Source organism: Crinia signifera, chromosome 2, assembly GCF_055691185.1.
Source record: "Crinia signifera chromosome 2, ASM5569118v1, whole genome shotgun sequence".
Taxonomy (NCBI): Eukaryota; Metazoa; Chordata; class Amphibia; order Anura; family Myobatrachidae; genus Crinia; species Crinia signifera.
In genome coordinates this window covers 102,190,701-102,210,567 of record NC_139218.1, presented here as the reverse complement: position 1 = coordinate 102,210,567, position 19,867 = coordinate 102,190,701, and the positions used below count along the sequence as shown (strand labels likewise).

Sequence of the window (19,867 nt, the reverse complement as noted above, 5' to 3'; positions counted from 1 at the left end):
AGCAAGACCTACTCTGGTGGGGGTCAAGAGGAAGACTGGGGCAAGGCAAGTCCTTCACCACAGGAGAACAGGTGCTAATAACAACCGATGCCAGCATGGCAGGATGGGGGGCAGTATGCGAGGGGGCAACAGCCCAAGGACAGTGGTCAAGGCAAGAAGGAGCTCTCCACTCGAACATCAGGGAGATGAACGCAGTGAGGGAGGCGTGTCAGTGTTTCCAATCCCAGCTATATCGCAGAGACGTGATAATCAGAACAGACAACGCAGTAGTAGTAGCATACCTCAACAAGCAGGGAGGTACGAAGAGCAGGGCAATGATGACAGCAGCAGCGATGGTGCTGAACTGGGCGGAAACCTGGACGAGCAGCCTCGTGGCAGTATTTATAGCAGGAAGAGAAAACCAGCAAGCAGATGCCCTAAGCAGAAAGCAGATAAACCCAGGGGAGTGGGAACTATCCCAAGGGGTATTCGAAAAGATAGCTCAGAGATGGGGCTATCCAAGGATAGATCTCATGGCAACCAGAAGCAACAGGAAAGTGGAGAAGTTCATATCCAGACACTGGGAAGTAGGGTCCTGGGACACGGACGCACTGACGTGTCAGTGGGGACAAGGCCTGATGTATGTGTTTCCACCCTTCCCGGTTATATCAAGGATACTGAACAAAATACAAAAGGAAAAGGCAACAGTAATAACCATTGTGCCCACATGGCCAAGGAGAGCCTGGTTTCAGAAACTAGTCAGGATGGCGGTAGCAGGGCCATGGAAACTTCCGGACCAAGAAGACCTGCTATGGCAGGGAAGATATGCGCAACATCAGCCCAGAGACTGGAACCTAGCGGCATGGTTGCTGAAACCAGAACCCTGGTAAACAGGGGCTTCTCCTCTAAAGTAGTGAAGACCTTGCTAAAAGCCAGGAAGAGCTCAACATCAGGCACATACTATAGAATCTGGAAGACATACACACAGTTCTGTATAACCCAGAAGAAAGACCATAGGGCCATACCAACAGTACTTGACTTTCTCCAGTCGGGACTGGATAAGAAGTTATCAGTTAGTACATTAAAAGTCCAGGTGTCTGCGCTAGGCGCCATTCTAGACAGGAGAATCGCAGAAGACAAGTATGTACAAAGGTTCATACAGGCATCCAAGAGGATAAGGCCAGAATTCCGTAGCCCAACCACACCATGGGATCTCAATTTAGTGCTAAATACGTTAACCGAGAGCCCCTTCGAGCCTTTAGAAGAGGTACCGGTGAAGTGGCTAACGACCAAAGTAGCATTTCTGGTGGCGGTAACATCCACAAGAAGGGTATCGGAGTTGCAGGCCCTCTGGGCAGAAGAGCCATTCCTGAACTTTTTTGAGAACAAAGTAGTCCTAAGGACGAACCCTCACTTCCTGCCCAAGGTAGTCTCATCGTTCCACATCAACCAAGAAATAGTACTACCATCTTTCTGCGCAAAACCAACTAATGAGAAAGAAAGGAGGCTTCACAAGCTAGATGTGAAAAGGGCACTAACCATTTACCTGCAAAGGGTTAAGAGCTGGAGGAGAACAAAAAGGCTCTTCGTAGTAACGGAGGGCAAGAATAAGGGGCTTGGAGCCTCAAAAACTACCATCGCCAGATGGATCAGGACATGTATAGGGGAAGCTTACAGACTAAACAACAAGGAAGTGCCACAAAGTTTAAAAGCTCACTCCACCAGAGCCATAGGATCTTCCTGGGCCAGGAAGGGAGCAGCTTCCCTAGAAGAACTTTGTAAAGCGGCATGCTGGGCATCAGCCCACACATTTGCTAAACATTACAGTTTGGATATCGAGGCCTCCAGTGACGCAAAACTAGGCAGGAAGATACTGAGCGCAGTAATATAAGGACAAAAAAAAAAAAAAAAAAAAACTCCCAAATAGAAGGAGAAAAGTTAGGGGACCTGCCTGTAGGTGACTATAACCTACTTCAGCATCAGGTATTATTCTCTCATTCGGCCCCACCCAAAATTATTCTTTTACACTGCTATGGTATCACCCATAGTGCAGCTGCCATGGGGAGGTAGAGGAAAGTACGGATTCTTACCCGTTAATACGCTTTCCTCTACTCCACCATGGCAGCATTATTCCCTCCCTTGGGATATATGATGCAATATAAGATGTTAATTTAAGTTATTGAGTACATATTCGCTGATAATCAAGACACTGAGCCTCTGTAGGGGCGGTCCTTATATAGGGGCAGTGTTGTGTCTTTTTTTCCTTTCCAGAACTACCTAATGAGGGGAAGAACCCATAGTGCAGCTGCCATGGTGGAGTAGAGGAAAGCGTATTAACGGGTAAGAATCCGTACTTTGTGCTATACTTAAAATGAAAAATCTTTCCTGAGGGTTTTAAGCCACTTTACAGTTATGTTCTTAAGTGTTTCATAGCATTTATAGGAGAGCAAAAGAGGTATTCCACCTAGGCAAAAAATCTGCACTCTTCGTCATCTTTTATGACAATTGAATAGGGCGAATCCAAATGTAAATGCCGATTTTGCACCTAAAAAAACAAACAACTACATTTTGTAGTGCCTTTAAACACTAGCACTCCTGGTGCTTTATGTAACTAATAAGACCAAAAATGTGAATTATTTTTTAGAAAACAAATGTACTTCCTGCTGCAAGTAATTAGTGGGTTTTCTCAAAGAAATCCCTACATAGATAAAGAAAAATGTGGTGGTAATTACTGCGCCTGGGAAGGTAAATAGTATGTACAGTATATAGATGGAATGTGTCAATAATATTATATTCCAATTAAAGGAAATTGCTTGTTCTCACGAATAAAATAGTATGTGATCCTTCAAAGTATAACAGTCATTTATTATGTTAACAGTATCAAAGTTACTCATAACTTTCAATAAAATATGCAAGCACTTATGCTGGGTACACACCAGGACGACAAGGGTCCAATCACCTCATTCTAGATCCAATTCTGACCGATTGGATGTAGATTGTGTGGTGATTGGACCCTTTTCTTTCCTTTTGTGATCCGATTCCGATCGGCTGCGCGGGTCGGTCGTTAATCAGATCCTACCTGCAGCAGGTAGGATATGGACACGACCATACACACGGTGCACATCGTGGGCGGGTCCTACGCTCAGTGTCATCGTGAGCGGGTCGGACAAGACACTGATGACCTGCTCACGATGCCGTCCTGGTGTGTACCCCGCATTACAGTATATCAATCACTAATACCACGTTCTCATTGCCTAAAAAACCCGGGTATTTGGTAGGGCGAGCGGTAATTTCCCGTGTCGCGTCTCAGTGTGAACGCGTCCTTGTGAAATTCCCAGGTGTTATGCCCCGGGAATTACACACAGGTTTTTTGCAGGGTTTTTCCTGGGTAAAACACGGGTGTACTTCAGTCTGAACAGCGCAGACACGGGTTTTTCAAACATGTTGGAAAAAAACAAGCTCATTGGGGGATGTGATCAGGTGACATGTGACGTCGAGGAGAGCAGAGATGTCGCACTGGAGGGTACTGGATGTGCTGAACCTCAATATGGAGGTAACGCTGGAGGTGATGAAAGCTCTTCTCCTTCGCACATAATGAAGTTGAGCACTGTCTCTCTCAGCAAGAAATTGCGCTCTCCTCCTCTTCAAGGTACATTGTGCAAGGTAGCACAATGTAAGCAGCTGCAGCAAGCTCTCATTTGCTGCATGAAACAGCAAAATGGTGCAAAACAAAAGCATCTCATCAGCCATGATTCCAGCAATGCAGTGTACTTGGAAAAAACAGGACACTTTATATGACATCATCCTCAGCCAGCCAATAACAGCTGCTTTCTAAAACAGCCAATCACAGCAACTTTTTCAACAGCCAATCAAAGCTGCTTTTATATTCACACACTTGTTGGCAGGGCAGACCAGGGGAAGCAGTGTGAACGCGTCATACACGGGAATTTCCCGGGTTTAAGGTGCTGTATGAACGGGGTAGAAAAGTATCCATTCTCTGTGCCCCGCCAAAAACCCGGCAACAAAAACCCGGGATTTTGCAGGGGCGGCAATGAGAACGCAGCATAATATAATTGTATAATGCATGAAAAGAAAAAATTGAATGTAAAAAATAATATAAAGTGTAATAAAATCAATTAATTGGCTCAGTCCATGAGATAAGTAACCAGATGCACAGCTATCTAAAGGGAGGTATGTGTCCTTCAGGGTGTAATTCACACAGGAAATTTTATTATAGTCCTGGTTTTATTAGAGTACAGAGGGGCAGATGTATCATAGCGGCGCGATAAGCGCCGCTATGATACTTCCTGCTTCGCCTCAATAGCGAGGCGAAGCAGGAAGGGACATCGACAAGATGTATTAACATCTTGTCTGCCGAAGCGGGGGAGCGTTAACTCCCCCCTCCGGCGATGCGCTATCTCCTGTCCCCCGGCCGGCCGCACTGGGCATGCGCGGGATCTCGCTGTTCACGCGAGATCCCCAGCGCAGCCCAGACCTAACAGCAGGGACAGCGCTGTCCCTGCTGTTTAGATAGGGCTTCGCCAGCCTGATGCTGGCGAAGCCAAAGCAGGCTTCGCGCGGAACGGTCAGCAATGCTGACCGTTCATACATTCGGCCTGCTATCATTTTGATAGCAGCGCCGATATGGACAGGGGAGCATAGCGCCCCTGTCCATTACCGCATCTCGGCTCCTTCATACATGGGGGAGAAGCGGTATCAGTGCACATAACGTGCGCTGATACCCCTTCTCCCCCATAACGACCCTTCATACATCTGCCCCAGAATTCCGTTTAATGTATAGAATCCACTCTTAGGCAAGTATTCAATGCTCCGGCGAGTGCAGAAGCAGCGTATAAGGTCATACTTTCGCCTGCGCTCGCCGTGCTTCTCAAGTCCTTTAGATTCACGCCTGCCCCGCCAGCCACTGTATTCAATTCCTCAGGGGCTCGCTGTCCCTGATGGTGATATGGTGAAAATAGCCCAATACGGCTACACAGCAGCAGCAGCAGGCAGGATGGCGGACTCCCGGCGTATTAGACAGCCCGGAGGGGGACAGGGCGGCCGCTGCAGAGGGACAGAGGGCTGCAGCACACAATTATGAGCTGGTCCTGCTCCGTTCATATCTAATGAGCGGGAACGGATAACTTCAACAAAAACACCAGTGAACACAGTTCTCCATTTTGGCATTGAATACACTTTTGGCAAAATATGCAAAAAAAAAACCCATAGAAATACAACAGCGACTAGCAGCGACCATGAAACAGTGAATTGGCCAGCATTCACTGTTTGCTTTCGGCAAACAGTGATCATTGAATACGTCGAATATCATTTTCAGAGAAAAAAATCGCTGTTTCGCCAAAAAAAACAGCCCTGTTCACCGAAAAAAAACAGTGAATCAAGAGCAACACAGAAGGATTTTAGGTGGAGTTTAACAGCTCGCTTTGTCTAGCGCAGTGATTTTCAACCTTTTTACCTTGCGGCACGCTAAATAAGATTGTAAAATTGCCAAGGCACACCATGAGTTCCCCACAGGGCAAAACACATTGGCCCCCACAGGAAAAAAACAACCTATTTTCCCCCATATAAAAAACAATCACACTGGTCCCCACAGGTAACAAAAATAAAATACATTGGCCCTCACATGAAAAGAAGAGACAAGTAAATAACAGTGGAACTGGTGGTGGCTGTAAATTGGTTTGGGCATCTCTAGATCTGGGGGCACACTTGAGAACAACTCAAGGCACACTAGTGTGCCACGGCACAGTGGTTAAAAAACACTGGTCTAGCTGGTCTAATACTCGTGGTATACTTACAGCACCTTTTATTGAATGTCTGTCTCCCACTTAATGTTGTAAGGGCTGTTTGATCTGGCGGGAGGCAATTGATCTTTATGTAGTCAGCGTACAGTAGCTATGCTTCTCAGAGCGGGGGCATCTGCCTTCTGGCTGGCGTGCCTGTGTTCTGATGAATGCTAGCAGCTGGGAGAGCAGGCTGGCTGTCAGATGCTGTGGATAAAGGGCGTCTCACAAAGTCTGATACCGCTGGGATCCTTAGTGCGCCAGAGGCCATGGGGAGGTTCTGGTGAGCTCTGGTCTGTAGAGCAGGAGGTGTGGGCGGGATTGGAATATAATAATATTGACACATTCCGTCTATATACATACAATTTACCTTCCCAGGCGCAGTAATTACCACCATTACGATTTAGTACCTAGGCAAAAACTACTGCACTAGCTGAAATATGGCCAAAATTGTCCTGTTTTATTTCTAAAAAAATGTTGGCCTAGTTATGCCATAAACAAATTCTGATTTTCTAGGGCAGTGATGTTAGCCATGACACTCCAGCTGTTGCTGAACTACACATCCCAGCATGCCCTGCTATAGTTTTACTATTTAGCCATGTAGTTCAACAGCTGGAATGTCAAGGTTACACATCACTGCTCTAGAGTGTTTTCTTTTTCTAAAACAAGAAAAAAAAAAGGAAGAGGAAACATCTGAAGACTGTGCCAGCCTGGATGTAGAACGCCCTAGCGAACAATACTTTCTATTGATTCTGCATCCTTTGGGAAACAAACATTGTTAAGTGCATATAACTTAATTGCTAAAGAATGGATTCTTAATAGGTTGCTTGGTACATTACCGCAACACAGAGGCTCATACAATGAAATTAGGAACTTGACTACAAAGGTGAATCTGAAATAATGTTTCATATTCTAGTCTGGCTATGCATTCTTTTGCAACTCTCTAAGATTTTTTATTTTTTTTTCATTTATTTATCATGTAGTGGGTCTCCTAACAAGGTTAATTGTTGGTTTATGTGCTAATTGTTGTAGCTACTAATGCTGAACTTTATAAGATGGCTTGTACTACAGTAACGTACTTAACGTAATGTCAGGTAAATGGTTATTAGCCAGAAACCCCCTTCACTAATGACAAATGATTAAGGAAACAAATGAAACTAAACAGCAGTTTTTCATTAAAAGGAAGCCCATGTCTGAGTTAAGGTAGTACTTACTAGTTAATGAATATTGATTAGATATTTTTTCCTTGCAATGTAAATGCTACAAAGACCCGAAAGCAATGATGCTTATAGTGTCTATTATAGGATATCTTAAAGGACTGTTAGTGTACTTTTAAGAACCCACAAACTAAATATAGAGGGAACTAAATATAGAGGAAACTTACACTTTCCTACTCTCTTTGGGGCATCTCATTGGGATGTAGTCAATTTACCTACAGTCAAAATAACGATGGTTAATATACCGTAAACCATTGTCCGACAGTTCAACTATCGACACATTCAAAATGCTGACATTCATTATGCCGGCGTGGTCGAAATACCAACATTTCTAAATGTTAAAAAGTCACCATGAGACTTGTTGTTTCTGCACGATAGAAGTGGAGCGCAGAAAGCCATGTGAGAGCGTGGTACACTTTTACAGTGTCCATGTCCAAATGGACACCCCAAAAAACCATGTCGACTTTTTTAAATCAACATTTTAAATTTCAGCATTTTGACTGTGCCGGCATTTTGACCATGTCGGTTTAATGAATGTTGCCATTTTTAACATGTCAGTATTTTGACTGCTTGTTGGTATTTTGGCTGTCGGGATAGGGTCACTGCATCCTGCTCACCTATGGGTGGTGTAATATCGGTTTTATATGTGAGTCACTTATGGGTTCCATTGAATTGTGGTCATTGTGATGTGCTGTACATTATATGGCATTCACTGCAATGTTATCTGCATTGTATACCAGTAACTGAAATGTATTTTTCATTATATGATGGTCCTTACAATGCTCTCTGCTTTATCTGGCGCAATATGCATTTCTCGTTGTAGGACACTTGTGCCTTTAAAAATCAAATGTAATAATAATTGTGGCAGTCAATGTGGAACTCTCTACATTTAAGGGCAATCACTGATATTGAAGTGACCATCTGTGATTGTCCTCAAATGCATAGAACGTCACAGTGACCTTCAAATAATGCAAAGACCATATAATGGTCCCTACAATGATTATTGCATTATATGGCAATTACTATACTGTCTTAATTGGCGGTCAATGCAATGTACACTATTATATGGTGCTTATTGCCATGCTGTACTGCCAGTTAGTCGGTGTACTTGCTTGACTTGCCATAGCTGCCCAGTGAAAGCATTGTCTGCTAATCAAACTCCAGACAGGCAGTCTGAGGGAGAGGTGTTTTCCCCCACTTGAATGCCAGTTTGGGATGCAATTAAGAGCGCTTACAATAGGAAACCACTTTCTGACCGCCCTACCTGGCTTATAGGACCTGCATCCGATGCAGTCTAGAAAAAGCTGATATTTGTGTTCCATCACTGATCCTGGAGTCTTCCAGATCCAAAACACTGATGCCGCGTCTCCTTTCTGGAGTACAGTACGGTTAACTTCTTCATTCCGGAGGGTAGGAACTACTTTTTGTGGCCTGGTGTTATCTGCATTATCTGGTGGTCACTACCATGCTCTTTGCATTATGTTGTGATCTCTGTGATGTATATTGTATTATATGATACTCAGGGGCAGATGTATTAAGCCTTAACAAGAGATAAATGCAAGGGTGATAAAGAGATATAAACGTCTAGCCAATCACCTCCTTACTGCCATGTTACAGGCTGTGTTTGAAAAAAGTCAGTAAGGAGCTGATTGGCTGGACGTTTATCTCTCTTTATCACCCTTGCACTTATCTCTTGTTAAGGCTTTATACATTTGCCCCTCATTGTAATATTTTTGTGCATTACATGACAATCAATACTCTGTGATGGGAGTACAGGCAGCAGTACTTAGTCTATTTTGGGAATTTACACCATGACTCAATGGCTAATTACAGCAAGCATTGGCACCTTAACCCTCTGAGTGCCAAGTGTATTTGTCAAAATAGGTGTGCAAATTTCCAAGCAAACAGTTTTATTCATCATAATAACCAGTAATGTTTACCTTATGTAGGAAATATAATCTATTGGTACACAACATTTTTTGTTTCAATTTATCTAACAAATGTGAGAGACGCTGGTATTTTTAGCGGATATTTTGAACATCTTTCACAGATGTTGGCACTCAAAGGGTTGATGTAACTACTAAAAATTAATTTTGTTTCCACCGTACATACATAGGGCATTATTCAATGAGAATGCTCGGCATGTGCAGCGAATCCTGTTTAGGATTCGCTGCACGGTCGCCGTCTTCCGGAGGGCTGGAGCATTCGCTGCCAGCCCTCCCTGTCGCCCTATTGAATGCCGCAGGGGCTCCCTGCCCCTGACGGCGATTCTTAACCCCTGCGGCAAACGCCGCAGGGAGCTGGGGGAGCTTTATTTTAAAAGTTCACATTCCAGTTCTCCATAAAAAGATGCTACATTGTGACACACAGCGAAAATCACTTAGAAAGCAATTCGCCATCTGATCATTGAATACACTCATGGCAAATCACATTGAAAAACCACAGCGAATTGCGATGACTATCAGATGGCGAATTGTTAATCATTCACTGTTGGCCATTGGCGAATAGTGCACATTGAATAGGGTGAATCACTTTTTCCGTAAAAAGATTCACCTTAGAGCACAAAAATAGCACACATTCGCCGTAGAACATGGCGAATCAGCCTCATTGAATACTGCAATTGTTCTTAAGATGTTGACCACTGTATCCAAGCTAGCTTGCATAGTAACGATCTATAGGGGGAGGGATGGGTGAGTCTTTCTTCTGAAATCTTCAATATGAACAAGTTAAAGTATTATAATTTATGTTTTGGATTTGTCTTGTCTTGTGACATCTTAAATCAGGCATGTCCAAACTATGACCTTCCAGCTGTTGTGAAACTACACATCCCAGCATGCCTTGCCATAGTTTTAGCATTCCTAATAGCAAAACTGTGGCAAGGCATGATGGGACATGTAGTTTTACAACAGCTGGAGGGCCATAGTTTGGCCATGCCTGTCTTAAATGTTTCCTTCCAATGTGTATGCTCTATGAGTCTGTATATGTTTATAGTTTCAACAGCTTTTCATAAAAAAAGATAGTTTACATAAAGTTGACAGTTGCTTCTATTCTTTCTAATAATGGGCCCCATACATCAGCAATCACAATTTATGGATTTTCAGATATAGGGATATTTTGGCCAGATAAATGGATTTTACAATCTATCTGACTTTGCCCACACATTACAGATTTATTTCAGTGATCGGCAGATTTTTCCATCTAAAGATTGCATCTTCATATCTGGAAATTGCCCCAATCGATTGTCATTTCAGTTGTTCATAATGTAAATAGATGAAGAAGACGAATTGGGAATGCCCACACATCTAAAAAAAGATCTGCAGATAATACCAGATTATTAAGCATGTTTAAAAACCTGATTAAGCAATCGATTGGCGATTTTGATTGGGATTGCCAAAAGGGGGAGCCCACACATCTAAAATTAATTGTGGCAATCATCTCCATATCTAAAAATTGTCACAATTAATTGCTGATGTATGGGGCCCTTAGCCTTATTCAAAGATGGACGTACAGTCACTGTATCTTGACTGCAGATGTTCTAAAATATGATAATGCCACAGGAGGTATCCTTTAAATGTACTCCTTTTGATGGCTTCTTTGATCTATGTCCAAGACACAGCATGGGATCACTCCTCAGGTTACAGGATGGCCAGTGTTTTTCTTGCAGCCGGGCTAGTCAAGCTGCTTTCGAGGAAGCAGCCATTGGCCTTTGCATGCCCTCTGCTTTCTATGGAAAGCTGACTTTCCATCCCCCAAATGGCTGAGAATTTAAGGGCAATGTGACAGTTAACACAGACCTGGGGTAGCCAACCCTAGTCCTCGAGAGCTACCAACAGTGCATGTTTTGCAGGTCTCCTCACAGAATCACAAGTGAGCTAATTAGCTCCATCTGTGTATCTTTTAAAATGTGTCAGTGATTAATGAGTGCAGCTGTGCAGCAGCTAGGTTGTCTGGAAAATGTGAACTGTTGGTAGCTCTCGAGGGCTAGGGTTGGCTACCACTGACACAGACCGATATCTGTACATGCACAGTACAGATTTTTTGTAGATCTGAAAACACCTTGTGTACTGCACATATGCAATCTGCAGAGTTTGCGTACATCTCTTTTCATTTTTACATGGATAGACCTACTGACTAAAAAAGGTATAAAAGTAAAATCTTTTTACCGTAAGGTGAGCACAAATAATTTCTCATCACTCGTACTGAACTTTATCAATAAGAAAGTCCTATACAGTAGAAACATTGTAACTCATGGGACAATATAGTCCATTAGCTTTAGGAATACATGCTCAATATCTTCCTTTTGGCATTGAAGCTTGCCTTTTAATAGCACTGCATATTGACATATTTTAATCAATACCCACTTAACATATTTTTTTTATGTAAACCATTGGTATCCTCTTCAGTTATGTTTTGTGCTTGTTCTTGGTTTTTGCATTCTTTGCACGGTGTTTATGTGGCATTTTAATGAACTGTAGTTTAAATCTTATTGACATTAAATTGTTAGTTTAATGAATAGTTTTAAAAAATATCTAAAATACTGCAATTAATGTATTCTTGTGATTTACATAAGAGATGTGATTTGGTACATCAGATATGATTTCATTTTTATGACTTACAATCCATCTAAAAAACTGAAGCATTTCATACAGGCCAAGTGGTCTCTGGTGTATAGTCTGAAACATCTGCACCATTGTGAAATCTCTGTCACTGTTTTTGGGGAATAGAAACTATACTCTGAGCTCAGCCTACTCCAGTTGTGTGGCTAGTATTCTTCTGTCTGTATTGCATGGTTACTAAGCTTAAAAACTCAAGTTGTTTTTTCTTTACTAAAACTTTGTTCCAATTTTATCTATCACTAGTTAAAAGCACGTCAACATTTTGACTAAAGGCCCAAATACACTTGTCACAATTTCCCATGCAGCTCTCTGGGAGGCTCACATACAATCTGGCACTTGATGTCAGTGGCAAACGCAGGATGTTAAGAGGGGGGTTTCCAAATGTTATCCAAAATCTCCCACTCTGCAGTGCATTGGAGTAAGTATGGGAGTCTGGGGGGAGGGGTAACCGCCCGGAAAATTTGTCTTTTTATACACTGGATACTGTATGGAATACAGCATTAATATTTATCAGTACAGATGGTCTATAGTATAGGCTGGTTCATACATTTAAATAAGATAAGTTGTCAGGAAAAGGTTAAACCTATAATAAATCAAACGTTCTAGAACCAGTTCTGCACTTTCTAAACTCACATTCTCCCACTTCATGGTAAGGCTCCTGTCTCTTCCTCCTGGCAGCTGCTCTCCTTTGTGATGTTTGAGGGCTCAGATCCACACACACACATATATATATATATATATATATATATATATATATATATATATACACATGCAAATGACCGCACTCTCACCCAAGGGAGACAACAGTGGGGTGCCCAACCAAAAGTACAGGCCAAAAGGCTTGCACTCAAAAATAGTCCAGGTATCTACACGTTGAGTGTAGAAAGGAGAGCACTCTCCAATCACAAATCAAATAATGTGAAATCCAATTGCGACGATATCAGTGAAATAAAGAGACATCATAGTCCAAAAAAGTAAAGGTGATATATTGTATGACAGCCCCGACGTTTCGGTCCAAATCATGGACCATTATCAAGGAGCATTGTCAACAGAGTATGCAGGTAGTCAGCGTAGAAGTAGTCTCTGCCAAGTAGGTCAGGACAAAGTCAGGTAGCTGACTTTGTCCTGACCTACTTGGCAGAGACTACTTCTACGCTGACTACCTGCATACTCTGTTGACAATGCTCCTTGATAATGGTCCATGATTTGGACCGAAACGTCGGGGCTGTCATACAATATATCACCTTTACTTTTTTGGACTATGATGTCTCTTTATTTCACTGATATCGTCGCAATTGGATTTCACATTATTTGATTTGTGATTGGAGAGTGCTCTCCTTTCTACACTCAACGTGTAGATACCTGGACTATATATATATATATATATATATATATATATATATATATATATATATATATATATATATATATATATATATATATATATATATATATATATCTAGGCATGTGCAGCAGCTCTGCTCTGCCTCTTACCACTGCATGGTATATATCGATGGCTGGAAAATGTATCTGCTGGACCTCACTGCCAATGTCTCCTTCACCTTGGTCACTAAATATTTGTAGGAAATATGGACATTAATCCATTTATTCTGTAAGCTTAATATAAATGTGTGCTTAAGGTTGGTGATTAGCACGGTCATCTATGCCCTAAATGACTAAATACAGGCTGTCCATGTACATATGTAGTGTTCCTGTTGGTGGTTTCCGAATTTGGGGACAGCTACGTGATGACACCTTCCATGTGTCCACTCTTTCAAAGAAATCCATATAAATAAAATCTAAGCAAAGATGTATTAAAGCAAAGCTTCCATTTTTTTTTTAGACATTAGAATGTAATACATTCACTGTCCAGACCCACTGGGCTCCATCACCCAGGCTTCACCACATCCAACACATAAAATATTTAGTCTTTGAAATAAATATTTTATTCTTGATAGTATAGAAACAGAACTGATAAAAAATAGCGACAGCCTGTCATCCCTATTGTTCTACACCCTACGCCCTGTGGCTTTTTACATATAAGAGCCTGGTTTTGTCTAGTACTAATTAGATAGTATGACATTAGTCACATGCTTTTATGTTTTGTTTCTTTACAATCTTAAGAACAAAAAGATACTGTTAGAATATAAATGACTGTTTTTGAATATAAAAGATCTATGGGTCTATTTTTTAATGTATTTGCAGTTTTCCTTTGAAAATGTAGTCTTTTTTTTTATTAAATTCACCACATTTATTTAGTACATGGTAATTTCTATGGGTCATAAGGATCCTTTTCCAGCAGCCTATGTTTGCACGTGCACTGTTCAGATTATAATTTGTATATCCTCCGAAGGTTAGTTATAGCTATCACTAATACTTTACTGGTACTTTTAAATTTGCTCCAAATCTACAGAATTTTTGTAGACCAGATTTGCAGAGTATAGTAGGAGGATTGCTGACCCCTCCTAGCAATGTCAGGATGCTGACATTCAATATAGCGATGACGGCATCCCGACTGCTCTTAGAAAACCGGTACCTGAACATCAAAGGGATCAGGATGCTGATGCAGGAATGCAGACAGCCAGAATCATGATTAGTGAACATGCGATGGGATGGTGGGGGTTAGGTTTAGGCACTAGTGAGGGTAACTTGGGGTTAGGCTGTGGTGGGGCAGGGGTAAAGGTCATGGTTAGGCTGAAGGGAGGATTAAGCACTTATAAAGGGGGGGGGGTTGGCTTAGGTTGGGGAGATAGTGTAAGATGGCAGGATGCAAGGGTTAGGCTGCAAAGAGGGTTAGGTACCTTTTTATAATGCTTCTGTTGGGATTCTCTGTATCGGGATGCTGAAGTCGGTCTTTTGACCTCTAGGATATCGTCTGTATCCCCCCTGTACCTATTTTAATGCACTGGTTCCCAAACTCACTCATTAAGCACGGGTTTTTTAATCAGTCCGTTTGATTCCACGATTCCACTAGAATACATAGATATCCTTTAAACCAGAGGTGGCCATTACGTAGATCAGGATCTACCGGTCGACTGCAGACCTTCTGTAATCTTGCATGGTGCAAGGAGTGAATATAGTATTCCTAGTATCTCATTGCAGGCTGTGAGGCTTAGGTTGTCTACCACTTCTTTGTCTGCTCTGTATGTAATGTCAGCCTGTCATATTGCTCACATTCCTTACCAGTTGGTTATGGAAAGCTGTTGTACTGTGTCAGGGTTGTTACATTTTAAATGAGACGGTCAGGAGGGAAAGTGATGGTAGACCATTATACTCGTAGATTCTATAGTAAAATCTATAGCATATTTTTGTACGTTCGTCCCATAGCTACTGGTATAGCAGTAGCATGGTGTATGCCAGCGAGCAGAAGTTTGCATTGGTAAATTCGATGGATAGTGAACATTCTTTTCCACGTTAATTTTCTAATTAGACACACAGCGTACCTAATTGTACACAGGAGCAGAAATTTAGATTTCATTTAAAAAAAAGTTGCACAATCTCACTATTCCACAGTCAGCACATAGCGTTTTCCTAGCTGCAAAAGGGTTCAGGGCAGTCAGGGATGCAGTAAACACAATATCATCTATATATTTTAAGTGACGCTCATTTTGTACTTTTCAGCTGAAGTTTTACAGAAATAGCACTTTATAGTCACACTTCAAAGTAATGAAAAGATTTAAAAGTAACATAATAAAAACAGCATTGATATCCTCCACTATTATAAAACTGAAGTTTGACAAATGGGCAGGTGTGCGCAAATAAAAGAAATAGCGTTGAGTTACATTTGAGCGCTTGTTAACTTTGCTGTCTCCCTATGCCTTTAGCCTTAAAGCTGCAATAAAGAGATGGAAAAGTCTGAACAAGTTTATAGACCGTTCTGCTTGAAATTGCATGTGCTATTAAATCACATAAATGTGGTAAAAGGAATAGGAGATAAATGTGCAGAAACCAAATATTGTCTGTCTAATGGAGTGCAAAGGTAACATACATAGGCCGGTATTCAATCACAGGGGGAAATCTCAGCACTCGCCTATTCAATTCTGCTGTTTCCGACAGCATTGAAGGCTGTTAGTTTCGTCTTGTTTTAAAGACTAAAATGTTTTGTTGGAAACTAACGTGGATTGTCGAATCCGCAACCAGGTTTCGATAGTTGTAACATTGAATTCTGACTGCAGAGTTAGTGTCCAGCACTGGTGAAAATGGCTGGGATTCCGACTGTCCGACAGATGACATCCTGGATTGAATACTCCCAATAGTTTTGTGAGGTTGAAAAAAGGAGCAAGTCCAACGACTTCAACCAATTTATAAAATTCTACTATAGTATCCTTTCTCCAGCACTCCATGAGCCCTTGGCTGATATTTATCCTACTGGTCATAAAATGCTGTATTGTGCTAGCTCGCTACTGATCATATTATGGCAAGTGCCTTTAAATTAAAACAAAAATAGCACTGGTATATAATATGATCAATAGAGCTGCCACAACAACATGCAGTGTAAAGGATAGAGCAAAGCTGCTGCAGATGCCTAGTGATCCAGCTTCTTATACCACATTTACTGTGTGGGTGGATCTAAGTCCTCAAGAGGACCAGAGAGTACCATCAAGGAGATTTACCGTGAAGTGGAAGATTGTGAGCATCGAAAAGCAGTACATACTGGTCAGAGGCGTAACTAGATATTCATAGGCCCCATAGCAAAGGTTTGTAAGGGCCCCCTATTTAGCAACTGATTGAGATAAATGTATGTAAAACATATTACTTAGACAGTAGCGATGGGCCCCCTTCAGCTCTGGGCCCCATAGCAGCTGCACCCCTTGCACCTATGGTAGTTACGCCCTTGACTGGTTCTATTATGTTTATGTATTTATTTATTATGATATGTTTATCCTTTTGCTGACCACTTATCTTTTTTAAATGTTTGAAACCGCCTATACTATAGACCATCTGTACTGTTAAATATTAACATAGTGTTCCATACAGTATCTTGTGTATAAAAAGACCAATTTCCTATACTTACTCCAATGCACTGCAGAGTGGGAGCTTGGATTACATTTGGAAACCCCACTCTAAAAATCCTGCATATTTATTTTAACTTTGCTGAATGTGATAACGAAATATCTGTAGGCAATGCTGGATGTGTATGGACAATTTTCAGCTGAAAATCGCCTAGTATGGCCTAGAGATTTCCCACTAGCGATGATGCGCGCTCCCGCATCATCGCTAGGAAAGTGGTTGATCTGCTGGTTTTACCAGCAGATCTGGCGATGATGGATGATTTTTCACCTATCATCGCTGTGTGTGTACGCCTGCCGGGCTGAAAGATTAGCCACTTTTAGCCCAGCAGACATCCTAATTTATGTGTTTTGTTCATTACCTTTTTAATGTTAGTTTTGTGGTCAACATCTTTTAGTAGTATTATGTGACTGTCATTGTAGTTCTAGATCATAAAAGCCTAAACCTAGGTACACACCTAGTGATTTATCTGTCTGTGATATCAAAAATCTGGCAGTGTATTGAAATAATCAACCATTAGCTCCCAAACGCTGGGAAAAGCCATGGTTAAAGCCATGTGATTAAACAGATTTATCCAAATCTTCATTTTTATTACATTTCCGGGGCTTGGGAGCAATGACTGACATGCTCCATACATTGCCAGATTTTTGTACCCACCAGACAGATTGGACATAAAAATTTCTGTATGTACCCAGTTTACCACTACTCCTCATCTCTATGGCGGAAATTCAATAGTTATGCACACCGGCGGTCAGTGGACCAAAGGAGCAATTCAATTGGTGTCATTGGGCCACACACAGCTGACATTACTTTTATGATGCAACATTTTGATGGGCTAGGAACTCATTATGAAATAATGTTGCAGTTTGATTAGTTTCATAGGAAGTAATTGGGACTTAAATCCACATGTAAAATATATATAATTTGCCTGAGGCCATTAATTGCTTTCATGTAAAACTTGTGTGTGGAGATTCTGACATGCAATATTTTTTTTTATTATTCAAACTATTCCAGGCCTTACTACAAACTCATGATGTGGTAGCCCATGAAGTTTACAGTGACGACGCACTAAGAGTTACGCCACCTCCAACCTCTCCTTACCTAAACGGAGATTCTCCAGAAAGTGCAAACGGCGACATGGATATGGAAAATGTTACACGGGTCCGTTTAGTCCAGTTTCAGAAAAATACAGATGAGCCAATGGTAAGAAGCTGCCATACATTTTAATGATTACATTTCTCTATTCTTTTAAAATACTCTCCTAAGGTTTGATATCCTTTGGTTTTGTTCTATAGATTGTAATCCTGTCAATGCACTGCTCAGTGAAGTGGACTTCCACCTTTAAGATATGGCGCTGCGTAATATGTGTGCACTATATAAGAAACTGTTAATAAATAAATAAATTAGTACATGTTTATCGGATCAATAATACTGGGCGTACACGTGAAAGGCCTGTCAGACTGAAAAGCCCTGTAGATATTGTGGCCATACACTCTGAGATCTCTCACCTTGTGTTAGCCATATCATCTGTGGTTCTCCCCTGGAGAGGCATCTGACGGACTTGGTAGAGCAGGCATTCCCAACCTCAGCCCTCAAGTCACACTTAAGTTTGGGTTTTAGAGAGATCCATGCTTGAGCACAGGTGCCTTAATTAGTGCCTCAGTTATTTTGATTTAACCATCTCTGCTAAAGCCTGGATATTGGCAAAAACTGCACAGTTAGGGGGATATTCAATTTCCGGCGAGCACCTCCCATTGGGGAGATGCCCGCCGGGCCCTATTCAATGATGTCTTCCCCGACAGCATTAAGCCAGGGTATCTCGGCAGAACGAGCCCGACATCACTAGCTGTCGGGCTCGTTCTGCCAAGAACAGCCGGAAAGTGACGAGCTGCCGGCTGCAGCTCGCCTCTTCCCGGCCGCAACTCGCGGCCACGCCCCCTTTCCGCTCCCCGGCAGGCGGGACATTGAATCCCGCCTGCGTGTTCTCGGTCGAGCTGACCGAGAACGGGACTGGGTCACGGCGGTCGAGCAAGCTCGACTGCCGTGACCCACACATTGAATACCCCCCTTAGTGTGCTTTGAGAACTAAAGTTGGGAATACCTGTGTTAGAGGATCTGGCATGCTGTACCTGACCTACTGATGTTTTTGGATCAATTGCCTGCATGCACTTAACAATTATTGGTCATTCCGATGATATTGGGCGGATCAGTGAGATAATTGTACCAAAGTTATGTTAAAGTAGCTCTATGGTGGATTTATAGGGTTACCACCTTCTAACTTTTAGATTACCAGTCAGGAGTGTGTGGTCAGATGCTGTTGCCAGAACTACAGTAAGATAACAACCATTTATTTGTCAGAAACCTATTCTGTATCATTTTATATGACCTTAGGCGACTCCATATGACTTTGTTCCACATGCTTCATATGACCCATTATATACCATCAGACCCCGTTCATAGTCCCTCTTTATTTAGGGCATCTGTACCATCTCATGCCTCCTCTTCAAGTCCCTGCACCCAAATCTCCCTATGTATTTCTCCAAGGTAATACCTGTCGCCATTACCCAACTCTCCCACTTAGTTTGCTTTCCACCGTGTGCCTCTAATGGCAGATGAGAGAGAGGAAGGATAAAGCTGTGCCAACACACATAGAGGAAACCGTATCCTACTGAGAATGGCATCATTGGGTCGACCTCATGTTGGTCAACAGTCATTAGGTCGACACCGTTAGATCAACACACACTAAGTTAGGTCGACAGGCAAAAGGTTGACGTTTTTTTTGTCCTGACATGGACATTTAAGTGCAACGCGTCCCCTCGCATGCTTCGGGCACGGTGCCTTGCTACTCTCGGCACACTATTTATTCTTCCACCACGCCCTAGTAGATAGTAGGGCATGAAATACGGCCTGTTGGCACATGTTGGGTCAAAAAACAGTGAAAACCCCCATGTCAAACTTTTGACTTTCGACCTAGACACCTGTCGACCATGTCCCATGTCGACCTAGACACCTGTCGACCTTCCAGTGTGTCAACCTAATGACTGTCGACCATCACGAGGTCGACCCATCGACCGTATCTCTCATACTGAGGGGTTAGATGTATGACGCAGTGGTAAGGGAGGAGAAGTGGCCCATGCAAATTACAGATGTTACTTTTGTAACAAAATGGCAATGGGCAGTCACTAATTATTGATTTGTTACAATCCGTCTCTGCAAAATGCAGTCAGTGTTATGGCAACAACTGTTC

At 42.1% G+C, this 19,867-nt stretch overlaps 1 protein-coding gene across 13 annotated transcripts in view; it reads left to right on the top strand.

Moving 5' to 3' along the window:
- The window catches only part of CASK (calcium/calmodulin dependent serine protein kinase), a 318,758-nt gene that overhangs the window by 201,025 nt on the left and 97,866 nt on the right, over positions 1-19,867 (top strand). For all 13 annotated transcript variants that reach the window (XM_083172661.1, XM_083172652.1, XM_083172659.1 and 10 more), the window contains one exon: positions 17,635-17,823. In XM_083172661.1, the coding sequence (XP_083028787.1) occupies positions 17,635-17,823 (189 nt within the window). The remainder of the gene's footprint in view (positions 1-17,634; positions 17,824-19,867) is intronic.